The 26,800-nt window shown below is 51.9% G+C and overlaps 2 protein-coding genes across 5 annotated transcripts; one reads left to right on the forward strand and one right to left on the reverse strand.

Moving 5' to 3' along the window:
- Positions 1-3,851: 3,851 nt before the first annotated feature.
- On the reverse strand, positions 3,852-11,188 carry TRAPPC6A (trafficking protein particle complex subunit 6A). 2 transcript variants are annotated; one of them, XM_050927914.1, is made up of 6 exons: positions 11,075-11,188; positions 9,312-9,379; positions 8,431-8,548; positions 7,515-7,598; positions 5,239-5,332; positions 3,852-4,016 (listed from the first exon to the last, which is right to left on the reverse strand). In XM_050927914.1, the coding sequence occupies exons 1-6, from the start codon at positions 11,138-11,140 to the stop codon at positions 3,985-3,987; spliced, it is 462 nt and encodes a 153-aa protein (XP_050783871.1). In that variant the 5' UTR covers positions 11,141-11,188; the 3' UTR covers positions 3,852-3,984. The 2 variants fall into 2 exon arrangements, with proteins under 2 accessions (XP_050783871.1, XP_050783872.1); XM_050927915.1 differs by lacking the exon at positions 3,852-4,016 and having other exon boundaries at positions 5,301-5,398.
- On the forward strand, positions 11,158-13,459 carry BLOC1S3 (biogenesis of lysosomal organelles complex 1 subunit 3). Of its 3 annotated transcripts, none has more exons than XM_050927909.1 (2): positions 11,158-11,224; positions 12,426-13,459. In XM_050927909.1, exon 2 carries the CDS (start codon positions 12,443-12,445, stop codon positions 13,010-13,012), a length of 570 nt encoding a protein of 189 aa, XP_050783866.1. In that variant the 5' UTR covers positions 11,158-11,224; positions 12,426-12,442; the 3' UTR covers positions 13,013-13,459. The 3 variants fall into 3 exon arrangements, with proteins under 3 accessions (XP_050783866.1, XP_050783864.1, XP_050783865.1); XM_050927907.1 differs by having other exon boundaries at positions 11,205-11,277; XM_050927908.1 differs by having other exon boundaries at positions 11,205-11,253.
- The last annotated feature ends 13,341 nt before the right edge of the window (positions 13,460-26,800 follow it).

Genomic DNA, 26,800 nt, shown 5'->3' on the forward strand with positions numbered 1-26,800 from the left:
ACCTTTTGGGTTCAATCCTGCTATGACTAAGGGTGTTTTTACCTATGCAATTTTTCCCCAACACATGGGTAGGAGCGAGGACTCTAATCCTCCCCCTTATGGCCTGGCACCTCTATGACTGGGGGTTTATACACCAAATATAATAACTCCTCCTAGGGATCAGAGTGAGAAACACTAAGTTCTCCTCTTGTGCTCAGTCTTGCTACGGCTGAGGGCGTACGCACCTAGGATTTTTCAGTTTGGAGCGAGGATCTCTAAGTCCTCCTCCTACTGCCTGACCATACCACAATCAGGGGTATACCCACCTCCAATTATTACCCCCAGCAGTCTGTTTCTCAGCCCTGCTATGACCGAAGGTATGTATACCTTTTAATCACAAACATTCTCAATTCATAAAATACCAACAGTGAAAACAATATTAACCACACCTGGTTCCCTCTTTACTGCCCAGTATCTTTGTGACCGAGGGTGTGCACACCTGAATGTATGCTATACCTTCTAAGCAGTATTGTCAATAATTACAGTGCATATTTTTCTAAATTCTCAATTCTATTAGACTGGGCAACATCTAGATTAAGGCATTTTTCTCACCCTGTTGAATATTGCAGTTCTTAATATACGGGTTTGTTCCTTAAACCTGGGCCAATCTCCTCTGTTGGAGTCTTTTCTTCGCAGCGTCTTGGTTGCTTGCAGCGTAGGTGAGGGCAGGAGAAGGGCCTAGCCTGGGCCCCGCGTTCATGTGCTTGTAGAACACAAGTCCAGGCATGTCTGGGGGCATTGCTGAGTCTCCTGGCAAGATTGGGCAATTCCCCTGGTGTGGCCTCATGCAGGCAGGAGCGGCGCCAGGGTTTCTGGTGCCCTAGGCGGGGGTCCTTCTGCGCTCCCGGTCGGCGGCAATTTGGTGGCGGGGGGGGTCCTTCCGCGCTCCCGGTCTTCGGGGCACTTCAGCGCTGGGTCCCGGAGCGTGGAAGGACCCCCCGCCGCCGAATTGCCGCCGAGGGCCGCAAAATGCCGTCCTCCCAAATCCTGGCGCCCTAGGCAATCGCCTATGTCGCCTAAATGGAAGCGCCAGCCCTGCACGCAGGTGAGTCATTGTATTGTAGCTCCCTTGCTGGACAATAGCTGTTGATGGTTATTTGACACCCTGCCTGCGCATTGGTTACTTTCCTTGCTGTTGCCTCTGGGGAGCTAATATCTGGCTGATTCCCCAACTTGCAGCCTGCTTTAGTGACAACCTTACAACACAATCTCATAACTTCATACACATTAATGATCTACATATACAGATAGAAAAATGCCTTTCTGCAGATCATAACCTCTCCCCGATACCTTATAAGGCCTGCTTTATATGTAAGATCACAATTATATGCAAATGAGGAATATGGGGTTACAGGATGCTCCCCCAAGGTACAGGATGTCACAGTCATACCCAGTCAAATGCCTTACAGAAGTCTAAGTGTACCACATCAACATGGCGCTCTCTATCAATCAGACTTGTAATCTCACCAAAAAAAGGTATCTAAATTAGGGCTGGATCTTTACTTTGTATTTCCTGGTTTTCAGAAGTTTGAGTGTAGCTGGACTGAGTATTCTGGAAGGGTATGAATGAGCCACAGGCAACTTTAGCTCTGTGTTAACTAAGTTTTCTGCTCGTGAACAGGAGCTGTGGAATGTTATGGGGTATAATCCCTCACACGTGGGCTCTGGCCCCTTTTTCATACTTTGGAGCCGCGACAAATGTCTGCTGACTTCTTCGTTTCCTGTCATTATTTGGGAAGCTCTGACAGATGCCACTGGGCCACACTAAAGATGCAAAAAAATGTCCTAGTGGCCCAGTCCTGTGAGGGACTTAAATTGCTACTAGTGATTCATTTTAGACCAATATTGCAATACATCCATGATATACAGAAAGCTCAAACTCTCAGATTACCATTTTTGGATGCAAATGGCTCTTAGGAACGTGTGCCAAGCTGGGGCTTTCATCAGATCCCACGGCCTGGACTCTGATGGGTGGAGAAAGCAAGAGAAGGAGTGGGCATGGAGCTCAGAGACAGCAAAGGGGGCGCAGAGCAATGCCGTGCTCTGACCAGCTCAGAACAGCACGTTTTATCAACAAGCCCTTTGTGTGGCTGCCCTGCATGGGCTCCTGACAATCTCTCTCTTCTGCTCCGCTGCCTCTTGTGTCTCTGTGGATTCATTGCGGTTCACACTCCGTACCTCACTGGAGGTGTGGCATCACTGAGGCCAGGGTGTGTCAGTGGAGGAATCAGGCAAGAGGCAGCACCTAGGACAGGGAATTACCTGGGGCTGTAGCCATGCTTGGCACCTGGCAGAGCTGCCCATGTCTGCTGGTGCCCACTGTGCCCACACACGGACCTCCACCGCTCAGGGCCTGCAGATGCTGACAAGCTGTCCCAGCAGAGAGCTCCAGAGAGAACACACGTAAGGTATTTCCCCTACAAGGAGCAGTGGGAGAGCCAAGGGCTGCCACTGGCGTCTGACAAGGGTACTTAGGGCTGCCTTTCACTCTCGCTACAGTGGTGCTGCAGTCCCTGCAGGCCATACTCCATGTGAATTGGAGCCCTGACTGCTGGGCCTGGAGCAGAGGCACTGACTTATTTTCCCTCGGGAGCACTTCACCCCCAGTCCGCCCTGAGGTCCTGTCCCCACACTGAGGCCCCGCCCTTGTTCTGACTCTTCTTCCCCCAGCTCTGCCTCTTCCCACCCCTGCTCTGCCCCCTTCCCCGAGGCCCCGCCCTCACTCTGCCTCTTCCTGTCTCCACTCTGACCCCTTCCCCAAGGCCCCTGCCTGCCTGCTGCTCTCCGTCCTCCCCCAAGCTCCTCCCAAACAGCTGATCTGTGGCGCCACCAAACAGCTCTGGTGGGTGCTGAGCACCCACTATTTTTCTGTGTCCCTCTCCCTCCCACAGGCTGCAAGCAGCAAGAATCAAAGGCCAGCAAGAACTCACAGGCTGGAAGAGCCAAACCCCTGATCATGGAGCCACTCCCACTATCACAAAGGAACAAATGGTTCCACCTCCCATCTATCCTCCAACAGGTGTGTTGTGAGCAAGACATGAGAAGTCATTCTTCCGCTCTACTCTGCGCTGGTTAGGCCTCAGCTGGAATATTGTGTCCAGTTCTGGGCACCGCATTTCAAGAAAGATGTGGAGAAATTGGAGAGGGTCCAGAGAAGAGAAACAAAAATGATTAAAGGTCTTGAGAACATGATCTATGAAGGAAGTTTGAAAGAATTGGATTTGTTTAGTTTGGAAAAGAGAAGACTGAGAGGGGACATGATAGCAGTTTTCAGGTATCTAAAAGGGTGTCATAAGGAGGAGAGAGAAAACTTGTTCACCTTAGCCTCTAAGGATAGAACAAGAAGCGATGGGCTTAAATTGCAGCAAGGGAGGTTTCGGTTGGACATTAGGAAAAAGTTCCTAACTGTCAGGGTGGTTAAACACTGGAATAGATTGCCTAGGGAGGTTGCGGAATCTCCATCTCTGGAGATATTTAAGAGTAGGCTAGATAAATGTCTATCAGGGATGGTCTAGACAGTATTTGGTCCTGCCATGAGGGCAGGGGACTGGACTCGATGACCTCTAGAGGTCCCTTTCAGTACTAGAGTCTATGAATCCCTGTTCACCCAGAGAATCACTCCCAAAGCCTCAGGTCACAGGCACCCCTTTTCTGCTACTGAACCTCGGACAGGGAGGGATATTCTTCACAACCCTGCAGCTCGAGCTCATTCACTTCCACGTGGTAGCAGTAGAACACCAGCATTAGGCTGCCAGGCCAGCCCCACATCTGACAGAAGCTGGCTGGTTACTCAGGAGATCAGCAGAGACGAATGGAAATCAAAAACACTTTATTGCAAACCTATGACATCCTGGTACCCAGAAAGCAGAAACCAGCTCCACTGAAACAGGGCTGCAGCTTGCTCCACTGTCTCTCTTCCACCCGTTCCCAGCTGCCAGCACCAGGTCAGGATTTCTGAATCACCACTTGAAATTTACCTGGCAGAAAGAGAAAGCACTGAGTGTGCAATGCAGGCCCTTCGCGAAGGGGAGGACACATAAAAAGGGAAATGCTGCCATGGCCATAGGCGCCGACTCCGTGGATGCTCCAAGGCTGGTGCACCCAAGGGGAAAATTTAGTGGGTGCTCCGCACCCACTGGCAGCCAAGCTCCCCCATGCCCCACCTCCTCCTCCTCTGAGCATGCTGCTTCCTCGCTCCTCCAACAACCTCCCTTTGCTTCCCGCCTGGCCGCCGACAAACAGCTGTTTGGCCGCTCTGGGTGTGGGGAGGAGCGGGAAGGTGGCGGGGAAGAGGAGGGGCTGGGGTGGGGATTTGGGGAAGATGGGAGGGGGCAGAGTTGGGGCAGGGACTTTGGGGAAGAGGTTGGATTGGGGGCAGGACAGGGCCTCATGGAAGCGGTGGAGTCGGGGTGGGGCAGGGGGTAGATGAGGGTCAAGCTCCTACTGGTGGGAGCAGAAGTCGACACCTATGACCATGGCAATGGCCATGAAAAGGGGCTGGTTTAGAGAGATCTCATGGCTGAGACACCTCTGCCTGGGAAATCACTGTCCTGGCTTCATCCATGCGACCCCACCAAATACTGAACCAAGAGCCCAAATCCGACTCCCTGGGCCTCTCTTTCCCTGACACATCCCCAGACACCTCCTCACTGAGCACTAGCTAGGAGGGGTCCCTTTCAGAAGTGAATATTGGGCAGGGAGAAGGTTGGCCCCTCTGGCACACCCTTCTGTACTACACAAGCGGCAGCAGGGCACCTTCCTCCACATGCCTCAGCCTCTAGGGCCTCTCCAAGAAAGGATTCCAGCCTGCCTGGCCTGCTCCATCCTGGGCCCCTCTCCAGAGGCCATCGGCCAGGGGAGACAGCTGGGGCTAATGGTGATGATAGCTTTGTGACAAGGGCTACCCTGTTGCCAAGAACTGGACTCAGACTGTCTGTCTTCCTTGTTCCACTCAGAGCCACAGAACACACATCAGCTGGCTGGAACATCTGGGCAACGCCCAGCACATCACACTGGGACCCATGGCTCCCCAGGGCTCTGACAGGCAGGGAAGTAGGGAGTAGGGTGCTCGCTGGGGCCACTCCCTTCTTCCCTAGAGCAGGGATGGGGGAGGGGTATATCCACTACAGACTAAGGTGCCCTGGCTTGCATCCTACTGGATCTCAGCTCCCTCTCCCCATGCAGAGGCTAACTACTTACTGGACGGCATCACCGCCACCTCGGCAGTCACAGTGCTGTCAAAGCCCAGGTTGGAGAGAGCTCCTTTCACAAGGCCACATGTAAAGGCAAGAAACTACAGGGAAGGCAGAAAGCCGGTCAGTTCTCCCCCGGGGGGCCTTCTGGAGCAGCAATACTTACCCTAGACAGAGAAGGATCGAGCTAGGAGTCACTAGCTAGCCTGGGAGTGACTCTCTCTATTTGTCAAGTACCAGAGGGGTAGCCATGTTAGTCTGAATCTGTAAAAGCAGCAAAGAGTCCTGTGGCACCTTATAGACTAACAGACGTATTGGAGCATGAGCTCTCGTGGGTGAATACCCACTCCGTTGGATGCATGCAGTGGAAATTTCCAGAGGCAGGTATATATATGTAAGCAAGAATCAGGCTGGAGATAACGAGGTTAGTTCAGTCGGGAAGGATGAAGCCCTCTTCTAGCAGTTGAAGTGTGAACACCAAGAGAGGAGACTGCTCCAGCGGGTAACCAATGGAATCATAGAATATCAGGGTTGGGAGGGTCCTCAGGAATTAGGGAATTATCCTGACAGTCATGAACTCCTCTGGTGAAATCCTGGCTTGCCCATCTCAGTGGGGGGTTCCTACCATTGACTTCAGTGGGCCCAGGATTTCACCCATATATTATAAGACCACAAATAACAGTTAAGATCATCTGCTCGGATCTCTTACATAATACAGGCCAGATAACCTCCCCCGCTGATTCCTGCATCAAGCCCGTAACTTATGGCTGAGAAGATCTTTGTAAAATGTCCCATTTTAATTTCAAGACTCCAAGTGGTAGAGAATCCGCACTACCCTTAGGTGAATTCTCCCAGCGGTTAGTTACTCTGACTGTTAAAAATTTGTGCCTTATTCCTACTCTGAGTTTATCTAATTTCAGCTTCCAGTAACTGGAACTTGTTCTAACTCACTGGGCTAGATATAAAAACCAGAAATCTCTTCCACGTGTAACCGTAACTGTCTTTTGGATTAACGAAAGAGACTGAACTCTTTAGTTTCTTCCCAATCATTCCGGTAGCTCTTCCCTGCACCCGCTCCAATTTTTCCAACATCCTTTTTAAAAAGTGGACCCCAGAATTGGAGGCAGTATCTCAGTACTGGTCTCATCAATGTTCTGCAAAGGGAAAAATCACCCTCCTGCTCCTACTCACTACTCCCGTTAACCATGGGCGGCGGGTATCATAGGCCAGAGGAGGCTGAGCCTCCCTAAACAGCCCAGAGTGACCCTGCCCATGCTTCGCCCCCAGACCTCCTCCTGCCTGTTTCCAGTTCCCGCTCTTCCCTTGTGGCTCGGGCGGGGGCGGGCCAGCCTGTGGCTGGGACTCGGAGTGACTGGGGCCAGTGCTTGCACTGCCCAGCGCGTTGGGGCTGGGGGCTGCCTGCCTGGCACTCTGGGGCTGGGGGCCGCTGGGACCGCCCGCCTGGCTCTCTCGGGCTGGAGGTCGCCCGTCTGGCACTGGGGGCTGCCCGCCCAGCACTTCCGGGGCTGGGGGCCGCTGAGGCCGCCCGCCCGCCTGGCACTTCTGGGGCTGGGGGCCGCTGAGGCCGCCCGCCTGGTGCTCTGGGCCGCCCATTCGTTATTCTAGGGTTGGGGGCACTCAGGCGGCCTGTGGAGCCAGTGGCCATGGCGGGGGTGCTCTAGGCTCTGGCAGAGATGGGGCAGGGCCTCAGGCAGAAGGGGAGTGGCTGGGGGCTAGCCTGCCCCAAGGGGCAGTTCATGCACCATGCCATTAACACATCCAAGCATCCCGTTAGTTCTTACATGGGCTTTCAAGAGTTACACCAGCTCCAAGTTCAAAGCACAACAGTGATGGACTTCACCAGAGGACCTGGAACCCAGAGCACCTGAAAGCAGGCCAGTCACAGTCCATGCAGCTGTGTTCATTATTTTAGAACATCCAAGGTATGCTGAGGCCCCCCAGATGAAGTAGAAAGGCCTGGTCCCTGCACCAAAGAACTTACAACCTAATATGGGCTATCTGAGCTTGAGGGGGGCAGTCAGTCACAGGGGAAAAGCAGCCACAAGGCCTATCTGGTTCAGATTCAGCTTCCAGCTTGGCTTGCTAGACAGCATGTCCATGACTGCTTTGGAGGAATTTAATCTGTTGGGTTTTATATTGGGGATCTAAACACCGAGGAGGGTTTTAGCCATGATAACAGAGGTCACAGTGCAGCCTTTCCTGTGGTGCCAACAAACAAGGAGGAGATGTTTCTACTGGAGGATGTCCCCACGCTGGGCTTACCTTGGGTGCCTCCTCCAGGTACTGCTTCCCATTGGACAGCTGGCTTAGGAGGAGGAATTGATTGTCCTGCAGCATGTAGGTTCCCTGTGGGAATGAGAGATCTGTGGGTTTGGGAGTCAAAATAAGTCAAGATGGCTGGGCCTCAGAGCCGCAAATACTAGGCCCATTAGAAATTAAACCAAGAGTCGGACTGTGTGAGCAGCATGTACCCGGGTGCCCCCTGCACAGCACATGAGACCATCAGCAATTGCCTAGAAATCCATCACTGACCGCCACAGGCTCACGCAATGCCAAGCCCCCAATCCTAGCACAGCAGGAAGGGCACTTCCTCGCACTGCTGCTTTGCGGGGGGAGTACTCCAGCTGCCCCTTGGTCAGTGCACTCGCTGTCTCTGAGGCACCTCGGAATCTAAGTCAGGTCAGTTCCAGAGCAGGGACAGGCACAGGACTCCCAGAACATGCTGGTCCAGTTCTGGATACACTTCATGGTCTTTGTACGAATCTCCGAGCTCTAATGGGCTAGGACCTGCCAACCTCAGTGACCACCTCTCTCCCCAGGACAACGGGGACAATAGGGTGGAACTCCGGGGCTGGGCATTCTTAGTGGAGGGTCCTCAGCTGAGAGGCTCTGTTCTGGAAATAAGGCTGTGGTTGTGCCTCACACCCCTCAGCCACGTCAGACTCAAATGTTTGCTCAGACCTCTTGATACTACCTGAGGCAGCAGCCTAGTCCTTCTCTTGGAACAAACTACGGAGCAAGAAGTACTTTGGGGAGAATTAAGGCTTCTCTTCTCACCCATCTGCATCGTGCAGCAGGGACACTGAGATAGCTAGAGAACAGCCTGCAAAGGTCAAGACAAAACTGTGGGAGAGCATCCAGTCTTCCTGGGAGCACGAGAAAGCCTCTCAGCTCTTACCTGATGGTTGGTGCGCAGATTATCCACCTGCTTCTTGAAGACGGTTATCCACAGATCCTTGCAGAGGAATTTCAGGACATCCAGCTCATCCTTGAATGATGGCATCTCCTTTGTCAACCTTCAGCAGAAGGGGGAAATCACAGTGTTTGGTAATTGTCTCTTTGAATGGATCCTACAGTATCAGGCAGCGGGACTAGAGAAAACCTGGAGCTGAGTCACCGGTCAAAGCAATGCTGACGGGATAACTCGCAGACACCCGGGGCTCATTTCCTGTTTTCCTTGTATCTTGTCAAAAGAGATTAAGCACTAGATGTATTAGAAGGGAAGCTGGATTTATTGGGCTTCGATCCCTGCCTGGGAAGGGAGCTGGGAGCTCCTTCAGCACATGCAAGGGGGATTGAAGCCTCTCCGGCGTTTGGAAGTGCTTTTCACTTAACGGCTCAACAGCACAGAAACAGAAGGGCTAAACATTTTCAAAAACAATTAAGTCACTTAGGAGCCTAAACATCATTCACTTTCTGTGTCTATTTGAGTCAATGAGCTTCAGGCTCTTAAAGCCAACAGACTCACCAGCTCACTCTGCAGGAGGAACTGCAGGAGGGCAGACAGCCCAAGCAAGGAGAGCCCAGAGCAAACGGTGCCAAAATTAGAAGTGAATCCAGCTTCAGGACTTCTGCCATGTCCCAGCCCCTCCTGGGGCCTTCCCTCCCTGGTGCTCCTAGGGCTCCATTTCAGACTCTGATTCACTCCTAGTTCACAGGGACCGCTTTGTACTGGGAGTCGCTCCTGCTGATCTGTCCACCATGTTAAGCTTCGTCCTCCACCTTCACTCCATGAATCTCCCACCCAGCCCCACCTGTGCTCTGGTACTCTGCACTCACCTCTCCGAGAGTCCTTGGCCCACTCGGAAACCCACTCCCTCCAGGGCACCAAGACCTTTCTCCTGTTCCTGTCAAACACCACAGATGAAAAGGCTCAGAATGGGGTCAGTGCACGTAAGCCATTTGTCTGGCGCTGGGATTAGCCTGGCCTAGCAGCCCCTCCATGCTTCAGAAGGGTGGGAGTAGGTCTCTGACCTGGGAGCATCAGGGCAAGATGCAGCATGGTGAAGCTGACGCTGAAGAGTGGGGTATGGTGTATTGGGGTGGGGTAGGGGGAACCTGATGCTCCCTCTGAAGTTTCATCAATTCATTGACTCCAAGGCCAGAAGGGACCAATGTGATCATGTAGTGTAGGGTGATCAGATGTCCCAATAAAATCAGAACTGTTCTGATATTTAACCCTTTGTCCCACGTCCTGATCAACGTACGATCGGGACACCATTTGTCCCAATATTCAGGTAAGGAGGCAAGCGGGAGGTAGGCACTGACCCCGTGGGTGCTCCAGGGCTGGATCACCCATGGGGAAAAATTGCAGTCTAGTTCTCCCTTCCTTGCCTCCTTCTCCCGCCCACCCCCAAATGCCCCACATCCCTGCTCCTCCCGCCCTCTAGGGCTTCTTGCTGCCTAACAGCTGTTTGGCAGTGCTTAGCGCTTTCCAGGAGGGGGGGGGAGGATGAGCGGGTATGCCGGGTGCTCAGGGGACGAGGAGGAGAACAGGCAGGGCAGGGGCGGGGACTTGGGGGAAGGGGATGGAATGGGGGTGGTGGTGTGAGGGTGCAAGGGCGGGAAGAGGCGGAGGGTGGACAACCACCCACCCAGCAGAGGGGAAGATGGCACCGTAGGGGTGAGTGGCGGGTGGGGGCGTGAAGAGGCGAGCAGTGGGTGGGAAGGTGAGCGGTGGGTGGGGGACGGAGGAGGGACGCAGCAAGCCAGCAGCAGGCCAGGGGATGAGGAAGGGTGCGGTAGGAAGGTCAAGTGGGGAGGGGGTGGGACCTGGGGCACAGCCTGAGAGGAGCAGGGGTGGACTGTGGGCGGAGCTGATGGCACCCCAATGTGTCCCCATATTTTAGTGTGGTGATTTGGTCACCCTAATGTAGTGTAACCTCTCATGTAGCACAGGCCAGAGAACTGCACCCAGCCCCTGGCCCAGAACCTCTCCCCCAGCACAGAGCCCCACCCTGTACTGCACTGAATGCTGGCACAGAGCCCCTCCCCCAGCACAGAGCCCCACCCTGTACTGCACTGAATGCTGGCACAGAGCCCCACCCTGTACTGCACTGAATGCTGGCACAGAGCCCCGCCCCCAGCACAGAGCCCCACCCTGTACTTCACTGAACGCTGGCACAGAGCCCCACCCCCAGCAGAGCCCTGCCCTACCCCGCACCCAACCTCTGGCACAGAGCCCCGCCCCACACTGCTCTAAATGCTGGCACAGAGCAACACCCTGCACTGCCCCCAGCCTCTGGCACAGAGTCCCACCCTGCATTGCACACTAGCACAGAGCCCCACCCTGTACTGCTCTAAACACTGGCACAGAGCCCCACCCTGCTCTGCTCTAGAGGCTGGCACAGAGCCCCGCCCACACTGCTCTGAAGCTGGCACAGAGCCACGCTCCCAAGTACAGAGCCCCGCCCCTCACCCAGCCTCTGGCACAGAGCCCCGCCCCCGGCACGGAGCCCCGCCCCTCGCCGCGCGCCCCGCCGCAGCCCAGCGGCTCGCCCCCCGACACGGAGCATTGTACCCTGCCCAGCGCCCCCTCTCACCCCCTCCCCACACAGCGCATGCGCCATCTCCATGTGCAGCGCCTGGAACAGCGGCGAGTCAGCCATAGCCGCAGTAGCGACTTCCGGGATTGGACACCATGTGACTGATCACGTGACCTGCCTGCTACGGGATCATGTGACCTGGACTCGGTCCGTGCCGTTCCTGTTCCGCCTCCGCGGTAGCGGCTAGCGAAGAGAAGCGGGTGGGGGCGGGGCTGGTGGCTCGGAGCGTGGGGGCTGTTTGAGGGGTCTGGGGGGGCCTCGGGGAGGAGTGGGGGGCGCTCTGGGGGGATGGGTGGGATGAGTGGGGGACTCTGGGGGAGGGGAGAGTGGGGGGTGAGTGGGGGGAAGGGAGTCGGGGTGCTCTAGGGGGATGGGTGGGATGAGGGAGGACTGGGGGAGGGGAGAATGGGAGGTGAGTGGGGGGAAGGGAGTCGGGGTGCTCTAGGGGGATGGGTGGGATGAGTAAGGACTCGGGGAGGGGAGCAGGGGTGCTCTGGGGGAAGGGAGTCGGGGTGCTCTAGGGGGATGGGTGGGATGAGGGAGGACTGGGGGAGGGGAGAATGGGGGGTGAGTGGGGGGAAGGGAGTCGGGGTGCTCTAGGGGGATGGCTGGGATGAGGGAGGATTCGGGGAGGGGAGCAGGGATGCTCTGGGGGAAGGGAGTTGGGGTGCTCTAGGGGGATGGGCAGGATGAGGGAGGACTCTGGGAGAAGGGAGCGGGGGCGCTCTGGGGGTAACGGAGATGCTCGTGCGGGAGCGGTGGGATGAGGGGATGCTCTGGGAATGTTGTGGATGTGGAGGGAAGTGTGGGGGCACTGTGGGGAAGCAGGGGTGCTCTATAGGTGGATGAGTAGGGGGCTGGGTTGAGAGGGTTAGGGTAGAAGACTGTAGGGGGAGCAGGGTGCTTTCTGGGAGAGGGGCTGGGGAGGAGGCTCTGGGGGAGAGGTGGAAAGGAGGTTTGTGGGAAGAGTGTGTGGGGTCTCCCTGAGAGACGAATGACAGGCTTCTGGGACTTTGCAAATGGCCATAGTCTGTCCTGTGCTGATGTCCGTCATGCCATGGGCTGGTGGTCTCCCTATCCTGTTACTGTATTGTCCTCCACTTGGGATCATTCACCACCTCTCTTCTGGCTGGGTACCTGCCATCCAGCGGCTGTTGGGCTGGCTGTTGCTGGCACGTAGCACTTCAGCTAACAGCCCACCTCGCTGCTCCCCCCTGGAACGTCACAACCATTTGCCAGCTTCTTCCGGGCTCCTGGGACCCATCGACCATCTGAGCTGTCCCAAGCTCTTCTCCATTGTCTCAGCGTCCCTTCTGCTGCCGTGACTGAACTGCTTTTGTTTCTTTAGGTGGCTGAAGCCCAAGGATGGCAGCGCCCCAGTACAAAGCAGTGGTTGAAGGAGAAGCCTCGGAGACCGATTCCGATGAAGAAGTTTATCTGTCATCTGTTCCCCAGGCCTCCTTTCCCAGCCTCTCTGGTGTGAAAGTCCTCGGGGAAGCATCTGAGACAGATGATGAAGATGAAGGGAGCCCAAGTGAGCACAAAGTCAAGTCTAAGCTAGTCGACCTGGACCTGCCTCCCCTGATTGTTATCAGGAAGGAGGAGCCAAGGTCTCCTGTGGGAGTAGAAGAGAAACCCGCCCTTCGTATCCAGCACCAGGGGCGCTACAGCACCTTGCTGCAGCAGAAGCTGATTGAGAGCAACGCCCGCTTGTGCTATGATGTCAGCAGCACCATCAAACAGGTGTATCAAATGGCCACCAAGGAACTCGGCACCATCACCGCACAGCTCAGCAACTCGCAGAGCGGCATCATCAATGCCTCGCACAATATCCGCCTCGTTCTGGATGACTTGCAAGCTGTGGCTGACAAGATGGACATCGTCACCAGCTGCAACCTGCTGCCTGATATCCAGATGGAGCTGCCTCCTGCATAACCTACCCCTACTCTTGGAACTAGGGGACCTGAGCTACCCCGCTCCGCTAGCAGCTTGGAGTGCTGGGTTGGTTGATTACTGATGGGTACTGGCTTGTCACAAGGAGGGGATGTGGAATATCAAATGGAGCTGCTTTAGCCCTGAAGGGTCTTTGTAGTTTTGATAATGACAATACTGCCCACCTATTTCCAAGCGAATTAATGACCAAGATCTCAGGGAACACCACTCCCAGCATGCACAAAGGTCTCATGCAACTACTGCTTAATAGAATTGCTGTTAACATTATCATGTGGCTGGAGCTAATCCCAAGAAATAAGTGCAGTGGATGCGCTGTAAGGTCTGTGCTTTAGGGTAACACTTTCAGAGTAGTATGGCCAGCGCGTGTCTGAAGGCCAAGGACAGTGCCTGTCCCATAGCTGATGTAAGTAAACAGCTCTAAGCATGGAATGTGTGGGTTCTTTTTTCTGAAGCGTCTCCATGCCCCATCTGGTCAGCGAAACTATTAAGGGGACTAACTGTCATGTGGGTATGTCCCCTAACATGGAGCGGTTGTCAGATGGTCATTTCCAGTCCTCTCTCCCCAGGATGGAATTTAAAGCAGTGATTTCTCAGTGAAAGGTTTCTCAGCAAATGATAAATGGTGTTTTATCATTTGTGAAGCTAATACAGGCTCAGTGGTACTGATAAATACCCTGTCAGCTCTAGTTCTGCCATTTTCTTCACTGCCGCCTACTTCTAGGAGGGGTTACACCGGGCGGTGTCCTTGGCCTTCTCGTCTTCTCCCTCTACACCCTTTCTTGGTCATCTCCTCCACTCACCTGGCTTCAATTACCATATTTACACCGATGACTCAACCTTATTTGTCCAGTCTTACATCTCCATCTGTCTCTGTATCCTCCTTGATCGTGCCTTCCTTTAGCATAGTGGTGAGTATCCCTGCCTGTTATGCGGGAGACAGGGTTCGATTTCCTGACAGAGAAGCTTCACTTGATTATGTGATGTGGTAGCCTGCAGTAGCAGAAGACTGGACATGATGACTCAGGAGGTCCCTTCCAGTCCTATGTATCTTCCTCCTGGATGTCTCGCTGCTATCCTAGGCCCAGATCCTCAGTGATACTCAGGTTCCTTAACGTCCATTGATTGCAATGGAAATTAGGACCCTAAATACCTTTGAGGATTTGGACCCTAACAACCAAAGTCTCCTCTTTCCCTTTCTCTGTCACTGTACAGTACACCACCATCAGGCCTGCGACTTGAGTGTCATCTGTAACTTTTCCCACACCTCACACACCCAGGTAGTGCCTAAATCATGCTGGAGTTTCCTCTGTAACAGCTTGCCTTTTATCTCCATCCATCCTTCTCACTCTCTCCTCTGGGCCCTCACCATGTCCCGTGTGGCTCCTATAACCTCCTCCCTCGCTTCCCTGAAACCCACATTGTTCTCCCGGCCATTTATTCTGATTTAGTTGGGGGATTGGTCCTGCTTTGAGCAGGGGGTTGGACTAGATGACCTCCTGAGGTCCCTTCCAACCCTGATAAGGCAACATGTGACCATTATGATCATGTAGTCTGACCTGTGTCATGCAGGTCAGAGAACTGCATCCACTGATTTCTGCCTCCAGACCACAAACCTCAGTTCAAAACTCTGCTGCTAAGATTATTATTTCCTTGTATTAGTGTAGTATAATGTGTAGATGCCTTAGTCATCCTGGCCTATTACTCTAACCATCTCAAACCTGCTTGAATCCCTCTGCTGGCTCTCCCCGCTTTTCTGCATGAGATTCAAGCTTCTTGTGCTCACCTTTAACCCCACCCCCGTCGCTCGCTCTCACACACTCACACACACAGTCCTTGCCTGTTCCTCTGCGTTCGTAACTTACTGATTTTGTTCCCACACTCTCCCTTAATTAGTCTGTTTAAAACCAGCTCCCCTACCCAAACCAAACAACCCCCACCCCAGCTTGTCCTTCAGATCCCTTCTTAAGATTCCCTTTTTTCTGCATACATAAGAGCTAATTGGCCAAGCAAAGGGAGCCCTTGCACTCAGCTTGGCTGTAGCATGATCACTTTTGAAAACCGCCTCCAGTTCACTCTGGAATTTCAGAGACTGTTCTAAGTATCAATGGCAGAATCCTGTTGATTTTGATGAAAATCAGAAAACTGGAAAAGTCTGATTTCTGCCAATCTAAACGGTATGATTCTGTAGGCTCTAGACACATGGGCGAGGCAGTTACCTCCCCCAGGCTTGTGGCAGGGGAGCATCACTCAGTACAGGCATGAGGCGGTGACATCCAGGTGAGGTGAGGTTAGATTTAGGGGAACCATAGGGCTTCCTCTGCTTGCAGCACCCAATGAGCATGCTGTGGGCCTGGTTTTAGTAGAACTCATGCTGCCAGAAGCCTCTTGCCCCTGCAGTCTGGCCAGCACCCCACCCAACAGACCCTATTCCCCAACTCCAGCCAGCTGCACCCCCCACTTCAGTTGGCACCTTTGCACTGGGGAGACGGACAAAGGGCCCTCACCTCAGCCTGCGTAAGTAACAAGGTGTGACCCTCTAGTTATTGCAGTTATTGTCTCACCAGGGTTAAGCAGGTGGTAAGTACTGAGGTCAAATTTCTCTTTTGTGTCTCTGATTACATACAAAAACTACATTAAAAGAATGGTCAGTTGACAAAGTCAGGGGAAATACCAGAATTAAGGTTGTCTCTGTCTCCTTGTACTTGTGTATTTTGATTCCCATCTTTAACTATATACTCACATAGTATTTTTCCACAGTATGTCTCCCTCCATCAGGGGACTGGCTGGGTGGTGCTAGCTGAATGGGTAATTGTTCAATATTTTATACGGGCATATGATTCAGTGAGTGGTCTCCTGTATTTACTGCTCATTAGCCAAACAAACACCGAATTGCTCATTTCCTCCTGGGCTCTTCTCTGGTACCCATCTTTATAGTAGCTGAGTGCTTCTTTAAATTATTTCTCTTCACAAGAGCCTGGGAGATATTTACTGTGCCTGGCTCACAAGCGAGGAACTGACACACACACACACAGTTGTGAAGGGTTCGCTCATTTTGTTAGGGTGCTGAACTTGAGAGACAGTCAGATTTTTGAAAATGTTACAGCTGCTGTTGTGTTGTCCAGGATAATGATCTCAGGCCATGAAGTTCGAGAAAAAACGTGGCAACTCCCAGAGGGTCCTCTGTAAGGGCTTGGTCCAAGGAGTCAAATCCGAAGAGAATCACTTGCCTTACAATATGACATTCAAAAGTGTGGGCAGTGTTAAAATCTGCTCTTGGCTGTGACAGATGTAGCAATTACCTGCAATATGCTGGACAAACCTTGTTGAACGAAGTTTAAGTATTTTAGGAATTGGTTGTATTAAAAATGCAAATGTTTGTGGTGTTGTGGGATTGTGGTCTAACAGAAACTGGGGGAAGTGTTATGAGCTTCAGGGGACTCATTTAAAACAATGGGCTAGACAAGATTAAACTTCTGGATCGGGGTGGCCAACCTGCAGTTCTGGAGCCACATGCATCTCTTCAGAAGTTAATATGCGGCTCCTTGTATAGGCACCGACTCCGGGGCTGGAGCTACAGGCGCCAACTTTCCAATGTGCCAGGGGGTGCTCACTGCTCAACCCCTGGCTCTGCCATAGGCCCTGCCCCCATTCCACCTCTCCCCAGAGCCTGCCCTCACTCCTCTCCACTTCCCCTCAGACCACCTGCATGCCACAAAACAGCTGATTGGGAGGTGCAGGGAGGGAGGGGGAGGCGCTGATTGGTGGGGCTGCCAATGGGTGGGAGGCCTGGGAATGGCGGGGGAGCTGATGCCAGGGGGCTGCTGACATATTACTGTGGCTCTTTGGCAATTCAGTAAATTCTGGCTCCTCCTCGGGCTTGGCTTGGCCAGCCCTGTTCTAGTGAGTGGCTTTCCTAAGAAATATGTGGGAGAATGGGAATGCAAATTACCCACCTCTGGTCCCATCCTTCTGAAGCTGCACCCTGAGGAGAAACACGTTGTCTGCTGATCACTCATTACATGAGGACAAGTTCAGCAGCCCAAACCGGATAAAAGAGTGACTCAAATTCATGGGGTTGCTTGTTTTGAGCTAACAGCTGTTATGAACTTACCACCACAGAAAAAACCCCACGCAGGTGGAGTGGGGGGGGGTTGGGCTTGAAACACTGTTTACGGGCTGGAGCCTTTAGTGAAGTTCAGGTTTTCATATTTTCTCTCTAATACTTTTACCTTAAGAAGAAATGTACTTGCTTAGAAGGGGCTGCGTCGTAGCATAACTGTGGCAATTGCATGGTTTATAGCCTCTGAGGGGAAAAGCAGACCAGGGTGCTTGAGCAGTCTGACTTTGCTGGGGAATTCCCAGTGTAGGCAGGGAACTGTGCAGCCTGGAAATAGCCACGTCAGGTGGGAGAGAGCATTAGAAGTGTTAGTGACAATGTAGGATTCAGGCCTGTATCTTTGCCTGAGGTAGAATTTTGGGTCTTGTTTGCCTGGTTGATTTTTGATATTCTCCTATCTTATACTAACGTGTGCAAACGAAGGATAAAGACTCTGTGTGTGTTGCTTCTGCATAGCCAAATGGGTTTGTTAGTATAATGGGAACTAAGTGTTACTGGACATGGTGGGAGTATAATATACAAGCGCACACTTTAAGATTGCCTCAACTCTTATCTCAAGGCAAGGTCAAGCACCCAGTGGGGAGGGGCAAAGGGGGTTTGGAGGGAAGGTATAAAACACTGAAAGGCCAAAGAAATGCCTGTCCCTGACCATAGCACAACCTCATTCCTTACCCCTCCCATGGGATATAAAAGAGGTGGGACAAAGACCCCAGACTCACAACCCCCAAAACGGAACATGACCATAAATTGTCGGCGGTGGGACTGAGGATGTGCATTTCAGGTATAATTATGCTTGCTAAGGAGTAGGGAGAAGGGGACCAAGGCCGTCCTTAGGCATAGGCAGCTGTGTAGGGCACTGTGAAATTTGGGGCACCAAATTGCCCCAAATTTCATGGTGCCCTAGGCAGCTGCATGCTGCATATGCGGCAGCACCAGCTCTGTCCCTCGGCTGGCCCCACCATGGGCTGCACCCACAGCAAGGGGCACGTCCCTAGGTGGGTGGGGGGGTCCCGGACAACTCCCTCCGCCCCACCTCTTACCCTTCCCTCCCAGACTGCTCCTGTTCCACCTTGTCCCCCAGTGACCCCACAGTCACCGGCAGTGGCAGGAAGTGGAGCAACCTGGCCCCAGCCTGCTCCACTCCGCCAGCTCCCAGCCGTGTTGTTCCACTTCCCGCCGCCAGTGCGTGTGGGGAGGTTGGGGAAAGGACGCCCCCCACACTCACCGGCGGTGGGAAGCAGAACTCCGCAGCTGGGAGCTGGCAAAGTAGAGTGGGCTGGGGCTGGGTTGCTCCACTTCCCGCCTCTGCCAGTGAGTGTGTGTGGGGCGATCCTTTCCCCCAAGCCCCCTCCCCCAAGCGACACAGCTGGGGCCTGGGGCCAGGGAAGCAGAGTCAGCTGCTCCCAGCCCCCCGCTAATCCTCTGGGCCTGTGGGGCCCCCAAAAGTGCCACCCCCAACTCCTGTCTCCCAGACCCTGGGGGAGGAGGCCTGGGGCCCCGTAAAGCCCCTTCATGCAGGGGCTGCATAGGGCACCCTAATGGCTAGGGATGGTCCTGAAGGGAACACTGGGAAACAAGATTCTGTGGCATCAGAGTTACAGATGTGCTTGCTGGAAACTATCCCCAGTACACATTGCATTGCCTGCACTGCAGACTTCTGGCCCTTTGCCTTCTGTCTGTGTGCCAAGAACCAGAGGGGAGGGAAAGCCTCCAACAGCATTCCAAGGCATCTCTCGCTCCCTGTGGAGTCTGGGGCCCTAACTCAAGCTTTGTGGATCAAAGTGTGTTCCTGTGATGCTCAGCATTGCAACACCTAAATGCTCTTGCAGATCCAGGCCAAGATCCCTGCTGGATTAAATGCACAGGCTGCACAAAACTTGGGGAAAGAATGAGAATGACCTATGGGACCCCCGGTTCATTTGTTGTAGAATTTGTGTACAGAATGAGGCTGGGGATTGCAGGAGGAGAAAGGATGGTCCCACGGCTAAAGCAATCAAATGCCACACCGGGGAACTGGCTTCTACCATGATGTCAGCCACAGAGTGAAGTCAATGAAACCCAACTTTTTCATGCATGGCCACTAATTAGTATGTTCATTTTCTGGATGCTCATCTTGAGACATTTCAGAATTGAGTTCCAGAAGTGCTGAGAACTCAACTGCAACTCACGTCAATTACAAGTCAACTTTGAAAAAAATCCATTTTTGCAATTTATAGGAGGCTCCAAGGACCAGAGAGCGAGGCAATGAATTGACTTTTCAATGGATTTAATCACAGGTTGGTGATGGGTTTCAGGTAGCTGATGATCACACCAAAACTAGAAGACTGGAGTCACAGGTAGGGACAACAATATATGAGGAAAATATTCTCTATCAAGGAAAATATCTGAAATAGGTGGTAGAAAGATAAAAAATCCTCTGACCAATATCAAGGCAGCTCAGTTCATGCCCCTGGTCCCGCCCCTGGTCCCACCCCTTACAATTTATGGTCATGTTCCCTTTTCGGAGGGTCATGAGTCTGGGGGCTTTGGTACCATCCCTTTTGTATCCCATAGGAGGAGGAGGGAGCGAGGTTTTGCTTTGGTCAGGGACAGACATTTCTTTGGCTTTTAGTGTTTCTTTTTTCTCCCCCATTGCCCCTCCTAACTGGTTGCTTGACTTTAGCTTGAGAGAGGAGCCAGGCAGCCTTCCACTGTATGCTCATATATAAACGTTTTATTAAAGCAAATGTTAAAAAAATTAAATAATACATAGGTTGGAGAAAAGAGTGTCTGCACATCTGGGTGTCGTGCTTAGATTATCCACCAATACAATGTTAGTTTTTTAAAAGTCAGATGATATACAGAGTGAAGTTATCAGAGGCGTATTAGTCTGGATCTGTAAAAAGCAACAAAGAGTCCTGTGGCACCTTATAGACTGCGCTTCTCATCAGCATTCCAGCTCATCCTTCCTGGTATTGCCGATGTTCTGTGACGTGTTCTATGTGGAAATCCCTCGACCACCTTATGGCATCTGACACCATGAGTTGCCACATCAGCCGAGTGTAGCATTGACCAATTCCTCATTCTCTCAGCACTTGCTCTTACTGGGGTCCCATGCACCCAAGGCTCTGAAAATCAGCACGTGTGTCTGGACCTGGTAAGCCTTTGCTCTCAAGGTTTCAGCCAGAGGGGCATATTTCTCTACCTTTCCAGCCTGAGCATCGTGGAAGTCTGGGGTCCTGTTCTCTGATGTGCACCATGATGATCTTATTCCAGTCCTTGTTGCTGATGACGATGCCCAGTCGCAGCTGGCTCTCAGTTCCAGGGATGGCAGAGTTTATGGCAACCTTCCCCATGGGTGGCAGGATGGCTCTGGTCAGGTGATCTTGGATGGCATTGTGTTGCAGCTCCCAAGCTCTTGAATGAGGCTTGCAGCTACACAGGACGTGGGGTAGCATCTCGTGGGTGTTGATACCAGACACCTCTGTGTTCTTGGGGAACCAGGGTGCAGTATCCAGCCTGACTCATGAAAGACTCCCCCCCCCCCAACCCCTCAGCCTTTGGTTAAACCAAAACCCATCAGAGAAAAGAACTTGCAGAGAGCAGTGAAGGGCGTTGGGAGACACACCTAGACTCCTCCTGACAAGAATGACAAGATTAAGACATCTCCATTAGCATACAGAATGGAGAGCAGAGGCAACTCCCCTAGCCTCATCTGCATGAAAGATGGAACGGGAAGACATCTCAATTTGCATACAGAATTTAGAACCAAGAACCACACTGAATTCTGGGACTAGAAAAAGCAGGGAAGTACTGCATCATGGGAATCTCTGCTCCAGATGCTAATGAACCTAGGCCTGCACACACCCAGCTCAGCAATTATCAGACCAATTCTAGTAATGAATCCTTAATTGATATCCAAATAGTAAAGCCGCCTAGTTGCATTGTGAGCTCCCTGGAAGAAAACACCACCCACAGCCAAGAGTCAGCTTGACAGCGCTGATTGACCCGGTCCGCTCAGACTTGCTCTGTTAATGTATGTGTGGGTGGGTGTGTGCTCATCTGGTTTTGGAGCTGGAGAAACCCAGCCCTAGGGAACCTAGGTCCTGCAGGATAGCTCCATTGGGAGGGGGCTTGCGGGAAGGGAAAAGTAGAGCTCCATATGAACACACAAGTGACACAAGCAGTACATTAATAGAATTACAGAATCCCCTTCCCCAGAAAAGTAACCCGAATAAATGAGCCTATCCCAAAGTAATGGGCAAATCTAGTAACAAATTGGTGGAGAATGCGGGCAGCACGTGACCCTAATCACATGGTAATTGTTGAGTAGTTGCTATGGAGTGGGGAAACTGAGGCACAGACCTAAGTAAGCTTTCTTTCTGTTCCTTTTTCAGACCAAGCTTCGTTAGCAAGGTCTCTCTCTCATAGACTATTTGGTAACCTTCTGTTAAGAAGTGTGTTTAGAATACTTGTAGAACTGTGAAATAAGGAGTTAAGAGTAGTGCCTTCAAAGTAAAGGTGTTAGAAAGAGCTGTTGGGTAATAAAATAAGGAAATAGAAATGGCTGAAAAAGACCTTTTTGCTGCTCGCTTGAGACAGGAGAAAACCAACAGGTTAGAAAGATGGATAATAAAAAAGGGAAAATGTCCCTGGGAAAGGGGGTGTGTTAAGGGTGAATCCCCTGACTGAAGTTAGTCTGAGCTTTGAACAGTATTGCACAACCTGTAAGCCGCGGGGTAGTGCAAAGGACGCAGCTGCTGCATGGGCATTATTTTATGCATGTCTGGACATGGTTGAAATGGTAAAGAGAGGGCAGGAACTGGAGCTTGAGAAAAAGCAGTTACAACAGCGTTTAAATAAATGTGAGACAGACGAGTGTGAATGTATAGGAGAAAAGCTCAGAATGGTGACTGTACTCAGAGATATACAAGAGGAGAGAGACAAGGCAAGTAGGAATGCAGAACAGTATAGAAAAGATTTAACCCACACAAAAGTTATGTTAGAAGAAGCAAGAGCAGCAACTCGCTTCTTGGCAGAAGAGAACAGGGCAGCAAAGGCAGCAGCAGACCATCAGGAGCGTGAGGCAAAGATTAATAAATTGTGTGCCCAACTTAGTGCCCATAAGGGGGTGGTAGCAGCTGTAAAGTTGAGAGAGGATTGTGATTTGGAGCCCCCTGGGAAAATAAAGATACCCCCTGATGCAGTCCCTCAAAACCCATTCAACCCCGATTGGCCACACAGGCATAATATTGCCCCTGTTTCCACCAGGGAGGTTAAACACCTCGTTGCAGGAGCTGATCTTCCCACAACAGAGCTGGTCACGGATGTAGTAAGATGGTCTCCTAGTCAAGCCAAAGCTATTGCTGAGAGACTGGGGCCACTGAACCGTGACACAGCCGTTGCGTGGCTGGCTCGTGTTTGGCAAATGTACCCCTCTGCTGATGGCATGGATTTAACCCAATTGGCTCAGTTATGCGCCTCTCATTGTGATGCAGATGCTTTAGACATAGGCATAGGCTCTTGGGAGCGGACCGCCACTGGACCCCGGGAATGGATGATAAGTGCTCTTAAAATATTACTGCCTGCTTCTTCCCTTAAGAAACTGTATATAATGGAAGAGCGGAAACCAGGAGAGGCCCCAGAAGCTTACCTAATTCGAAAGAAAATGCTGGCAGCTCTCTCTGATTTATTACCCGTAACAGAAGAAAATGGGATCATCACTTTCCAGTATCAGGGATATGAATTAGTACAGAGCACCTATGCAGGACTAAATTCTCAGACAAAAATGACCATGGGGACTGTAGATTTAGAACACCTAACCTGGAGTGAACTAGTGACAAAAATCAAACAGGCAGGAGAGTTGCTGCGAGAAACTGGGGTCTTGAAAAGACAAGTCAGCAAAAAAACTACCTCAGAGCCCGTGCAGGCCATCACATTTACAAATAATGGTCCTCACTCTGCCAGGCACCCTCCCAATCTTAATTCCCCTACCTCCCACAACCCTGGGCAGTGCCGACCCAAGGAGAGCCTTAGGAACATGATTTGGAAGGAGCTAGTGAATTTAGGGGAGGATATGGGAAAATATGATCGTCAGCCCCTCAGCATCCTGATTAATGCTTTGTCTCAGGTCATGCGGAGAACGGAGTTAATGCAGAGAGCTCCCACACAACCCACTGCCCTGGTACAGAGTGCTTCCCCCACGCCCACTCCCTGTCAAAGCCAGATCCCTGCCCCCTTTTCTGAGTGGAGGCTCTGGGAGTCTGACGATCAGTAGGAGTGCCTGGTTCCCCATGGGCCTCCCCAGCTGATTGCAAGACGTCAATGCAACGTATGGAGGAGACCCACTGTGAGGGCTACAGTGGGGAACCCAGGGATGTTAGCCCAATTGCTAGTGGATAGGATCTCGAAAGGGAGACCCACCACTAGGCAGGTTCAGCTCAACGGGTATGAGGAAAAAACTGTCTCCCATGATTTCTCTCTTGGGAGTGGCGATTTGCCTGTTAAGAAAGCCATCCCAATCTCCCAGTGTTTGTCTGTGAAAAGCCATGTGGTCTGTGACAAGGGGGAGAGAAGTTCAAAAACTGTTTGTTTAGCCAGAAAAGCAGTTTCCCGGCTGGTGGAGAGAAGGGTACTCCACTATGGATCCAGCCTTTGGAAAAACGCAGGAAAAGATGGGCTCAAGGAATTGTGAACCATGCAGCGGCTCCCAGGTGATACAAGGAGTGATTGTTCCCAGGACTGTGAGTCACCATGTTACTCCCTGCCTCCAGGGGTAGCTTGGTGTCAGTTCCCTGACACTACAGCCCTTTGGCCACTCAAGCACTCTCACTGGGCTATGCCAGCCCCTCCTTCGCCTTGCAGGTTAACAATAGGTACACCTCAAACCCTTTGAATTGTTCCTCTGGGATATCCAGCCCCAACACTGCCTATTCACAGAAATTCCAGATCCTCTGACCTCAGAGGAGCAGTGTACCCCAGTGTACCAGTTTTATCTTAAACCACCACTCTTGTAAACCATACAGCACTTCTGAGCACTTATGATTTAGTTGGGGATTGGTCCTGCTTTGAGCAGGGGGGTGGACTAGATGACCTCCTGAGGTCCCCTCCAACCCTGATATTCTATGATTAATTTTTTGTTTTATTAAATAAGAATAAAGATTTAACTAGAAACAAGAGTGAGTGATGGAAGCAAATTGTTACAGTACAAAACAAAGTCATAAAACACAAATGTGGGTCTACACTTATCAGTGGTTAACTTTCCTATGTAATACAGTAGATTTTCCCCCCAAATTTAGTCTTTTGCAGAGCTGGCTGGTTTCAGACAAATCAGGACCTGAGCATTCATGAAAGCCCCTGGCTCCTCAAGGGGTTTCCTCAGTAAATGGATACAGGGGGTCTTTCCCTGCACTCTATTATACTGAAAATAGTCTCTTGTTTCTATTCAAAGCTAGGGCAAAGCTCTGTTGTAATGTTTTTTTACCTCTCAGAGGTTTCAATTGTTTCTTTGCCTCTGACGGTTTCCCATTCAAGGTCATAGTCACGGGCGGTAAGTATCACAGGCCAGGGGAGGCTAAGCCTCCCGAAATGGTCCGGTGTGGCCCTGCCTGAGGCTAGGGTGGCCTGCGGCAGGGACTTAGGGTGGCTGAGGTCAGTGCTCACGCTGCCTGTCCAGCGCTCCGGGGCTGGGACAGGAGGGCTGGTGGCCACGGTGGATGGGGATCTGGGGGGAGGAGCCTCAGGCAGAAGAGACAGGGCCAGGGGCTAGCCTCCCTCAGTGGGTTCACACGCTGCCCATGATCATAGTATTGTACAAGGCTAAATGATTGAGCTTTGCATTGCATCATCCGCCAGACAGGACGAGTGACAACTCCCTGTTGCCTGACTGGCCCATTACTGAGACATCCTGGTGACTAATCTTTACTTTTCACTCTAAGCCCATAAAGCATACATCCAGTATAAATACATTATTCCTTAAAAAGTACCCATATATACGGCTCCCAATTATTATGAATCTCAACAAGTAAAGAGTATTTTGTAGGTACCTCACATATTACACTTTATGGATCAATATCTTGCAAGATGTTTGGTGTGTAACCCTTCTGCCAGGTGGAGCTGGCAGCGACAGAGACCGGGTTCAATATCTAGGGGTTCTTCTTCAACAATACAACAGAGAACCAGCTCGAGCCCCAACCCAGTAACCTGGGAAAATTACACACCACCCTGGTCCCCTCTAAGGGGGGAGTTAGAGTGCATTAAAGCAGCCCCAGGCACCCTAGCTCACTACCTGTCCTCACTGGCCAGGCATGTAGAGCGCTCTGACTCCACAGCTAGAGCTCTCCTGGTACTCCACCTCGGCGAGTGAAATAACGTTTGATGTGCCTTGGCTACTATGCCCAAGTGTCAGTGTGAACCAGATGTTGCACTACTACGCTCTGATCGGCCTCCAGAAACGTCCCACAATCCCCTTAAGTCAAGTGGCCACTCTTGTCATTGTTTTGGAATCACTGCAGGAATGTGGCTATGCTCTTTCAAAGCTCCGTTTCTGACAGCTGGCTACTTATCTGCTCTGAGACAAAGCAACCATTACTGTGGAATGCTGTGTGTGAGAGAGAGAGGCGGTGGGGGAAGAGGGGTCTGCTGCTGTCTGAACTTACAAGACAGCATGCTGACATGCTCTAAGCCCCCCAAAAACCCACTCTCCCCCCACTTACACGCAACACACTCCCTGTCACACTCCACCCCACTCCCCATTTGAAAAGCATGTTGCAGTCACTTGCATGCTGGGATAGCTGCCCATAATGCACCACTCCCAATGCCGCTGAAAGTGCTGCAAATGTGGCCACGCCAGCGCGCTCGAAGCTGTCAGTGTGGACAGACTGCAGCGCTTTCCCTACTGCACTGTCCAAAGGCGGGTTTAACTCAAAGTGCTCTACATCTGCAAGGGTAGCCATGCCCTAAGAGGCAATACTTCCCCTCTCACAAGCACAGAGCCTGAGCGTAGAAAAGAAACTTTCAGTAAAAAGCAGGAAAGTAACCCAGGAACATGCCACAAGCAGGATTCATAAGCTTAAAACCATGAGCAAAAGACTCACCCCGGAATATGTTGGGCAGTGTCTTTTGCCTCCGGTTCTTAAGTCCAACAACCAAAAGTTCCTTTAAAGTGCCCCTCCCTTCTCCCTCCACCCTACCCACAGTAGTTGTCCTTGTTCAGTGAAGCCCCAGAGTTCACAGGTGCATCTGCATGAGTTCACCTCCCACTGGGGTTAGTAGGTTACAATATTATTATTTTACAACAGTCTGTAACCCACTAACCCCATTCTTTGTCCTATGACTACAGTGGGCCACTTCACCTTAAACAGTCCCTTACAATATATGCTCACTACTTATGCTGGAATCTGTTCAAACTTGTCTTCAGCTGTGACCGGCTGTGTCTACACTGTCACTTTCAGCACTAAAACGTTAGTCGTTCAGGGGTGTGAAAAAACACCCCCCTGATTGACAAAAGTTTTAGCGCTGAAAAGCGCCAGTACAGACAGCACTTTATCACCGGATGAAGCAACCACCCTTCTTTCGGGATGGTTATTTTTTAATCGCTGGGAGTTCTCTCCCCTGGCGATAAAGCATGACTACACTGCCCACGTCACAGTGCTGCCGCGGCTGTGCTGTAATGT

This window comes from Gopherus flavomarginatus, chromosome 18 (assembly GCF_025201925.1).
Source record: "Gopherus flavomarginatus isolate rGopFla2 chromosome 18, rGopFla2.mat.asm, whole genome shotgun sequence".
NCBI classification, from domain to species: domain Eukaryota; kingdom Metazoa; phylum Chordata; order Testudines; family Testudinidae; genus Gopherus; species Gopherus flavomarginatus.

Coding starts and splice junctions, on each gene's coding strand:
- TRAPPC6A (XM_050927914.1), bottom strand. CDS start 11,140: ATGGCTGACTCGCCGCTGTTCCAGGCGCTGCACATGGAGATGGCGCAT. Junction 8,549..9,311: donor GGCCAAGGACTCTCGGAGAG/GTGAGTGCAGAG, acceptor CTTCTGCTGAAG/GTTGACAAAGGAGATGCCAT. Junction 7,599..8,430: donor ATCTGCGCACCAACCATCAG/GTAAGAGCTGAG, acceptor TCATTCCCACAG/GGAACCTACATGCTGCAGGA.
- BLOC1S3 (XM_050927909.1), top strand. CDS start 12,443: ATGGCAGCGCCCCAGTACAAAGCAGTGGTTGAAGGAGAAGCCTCGGAG.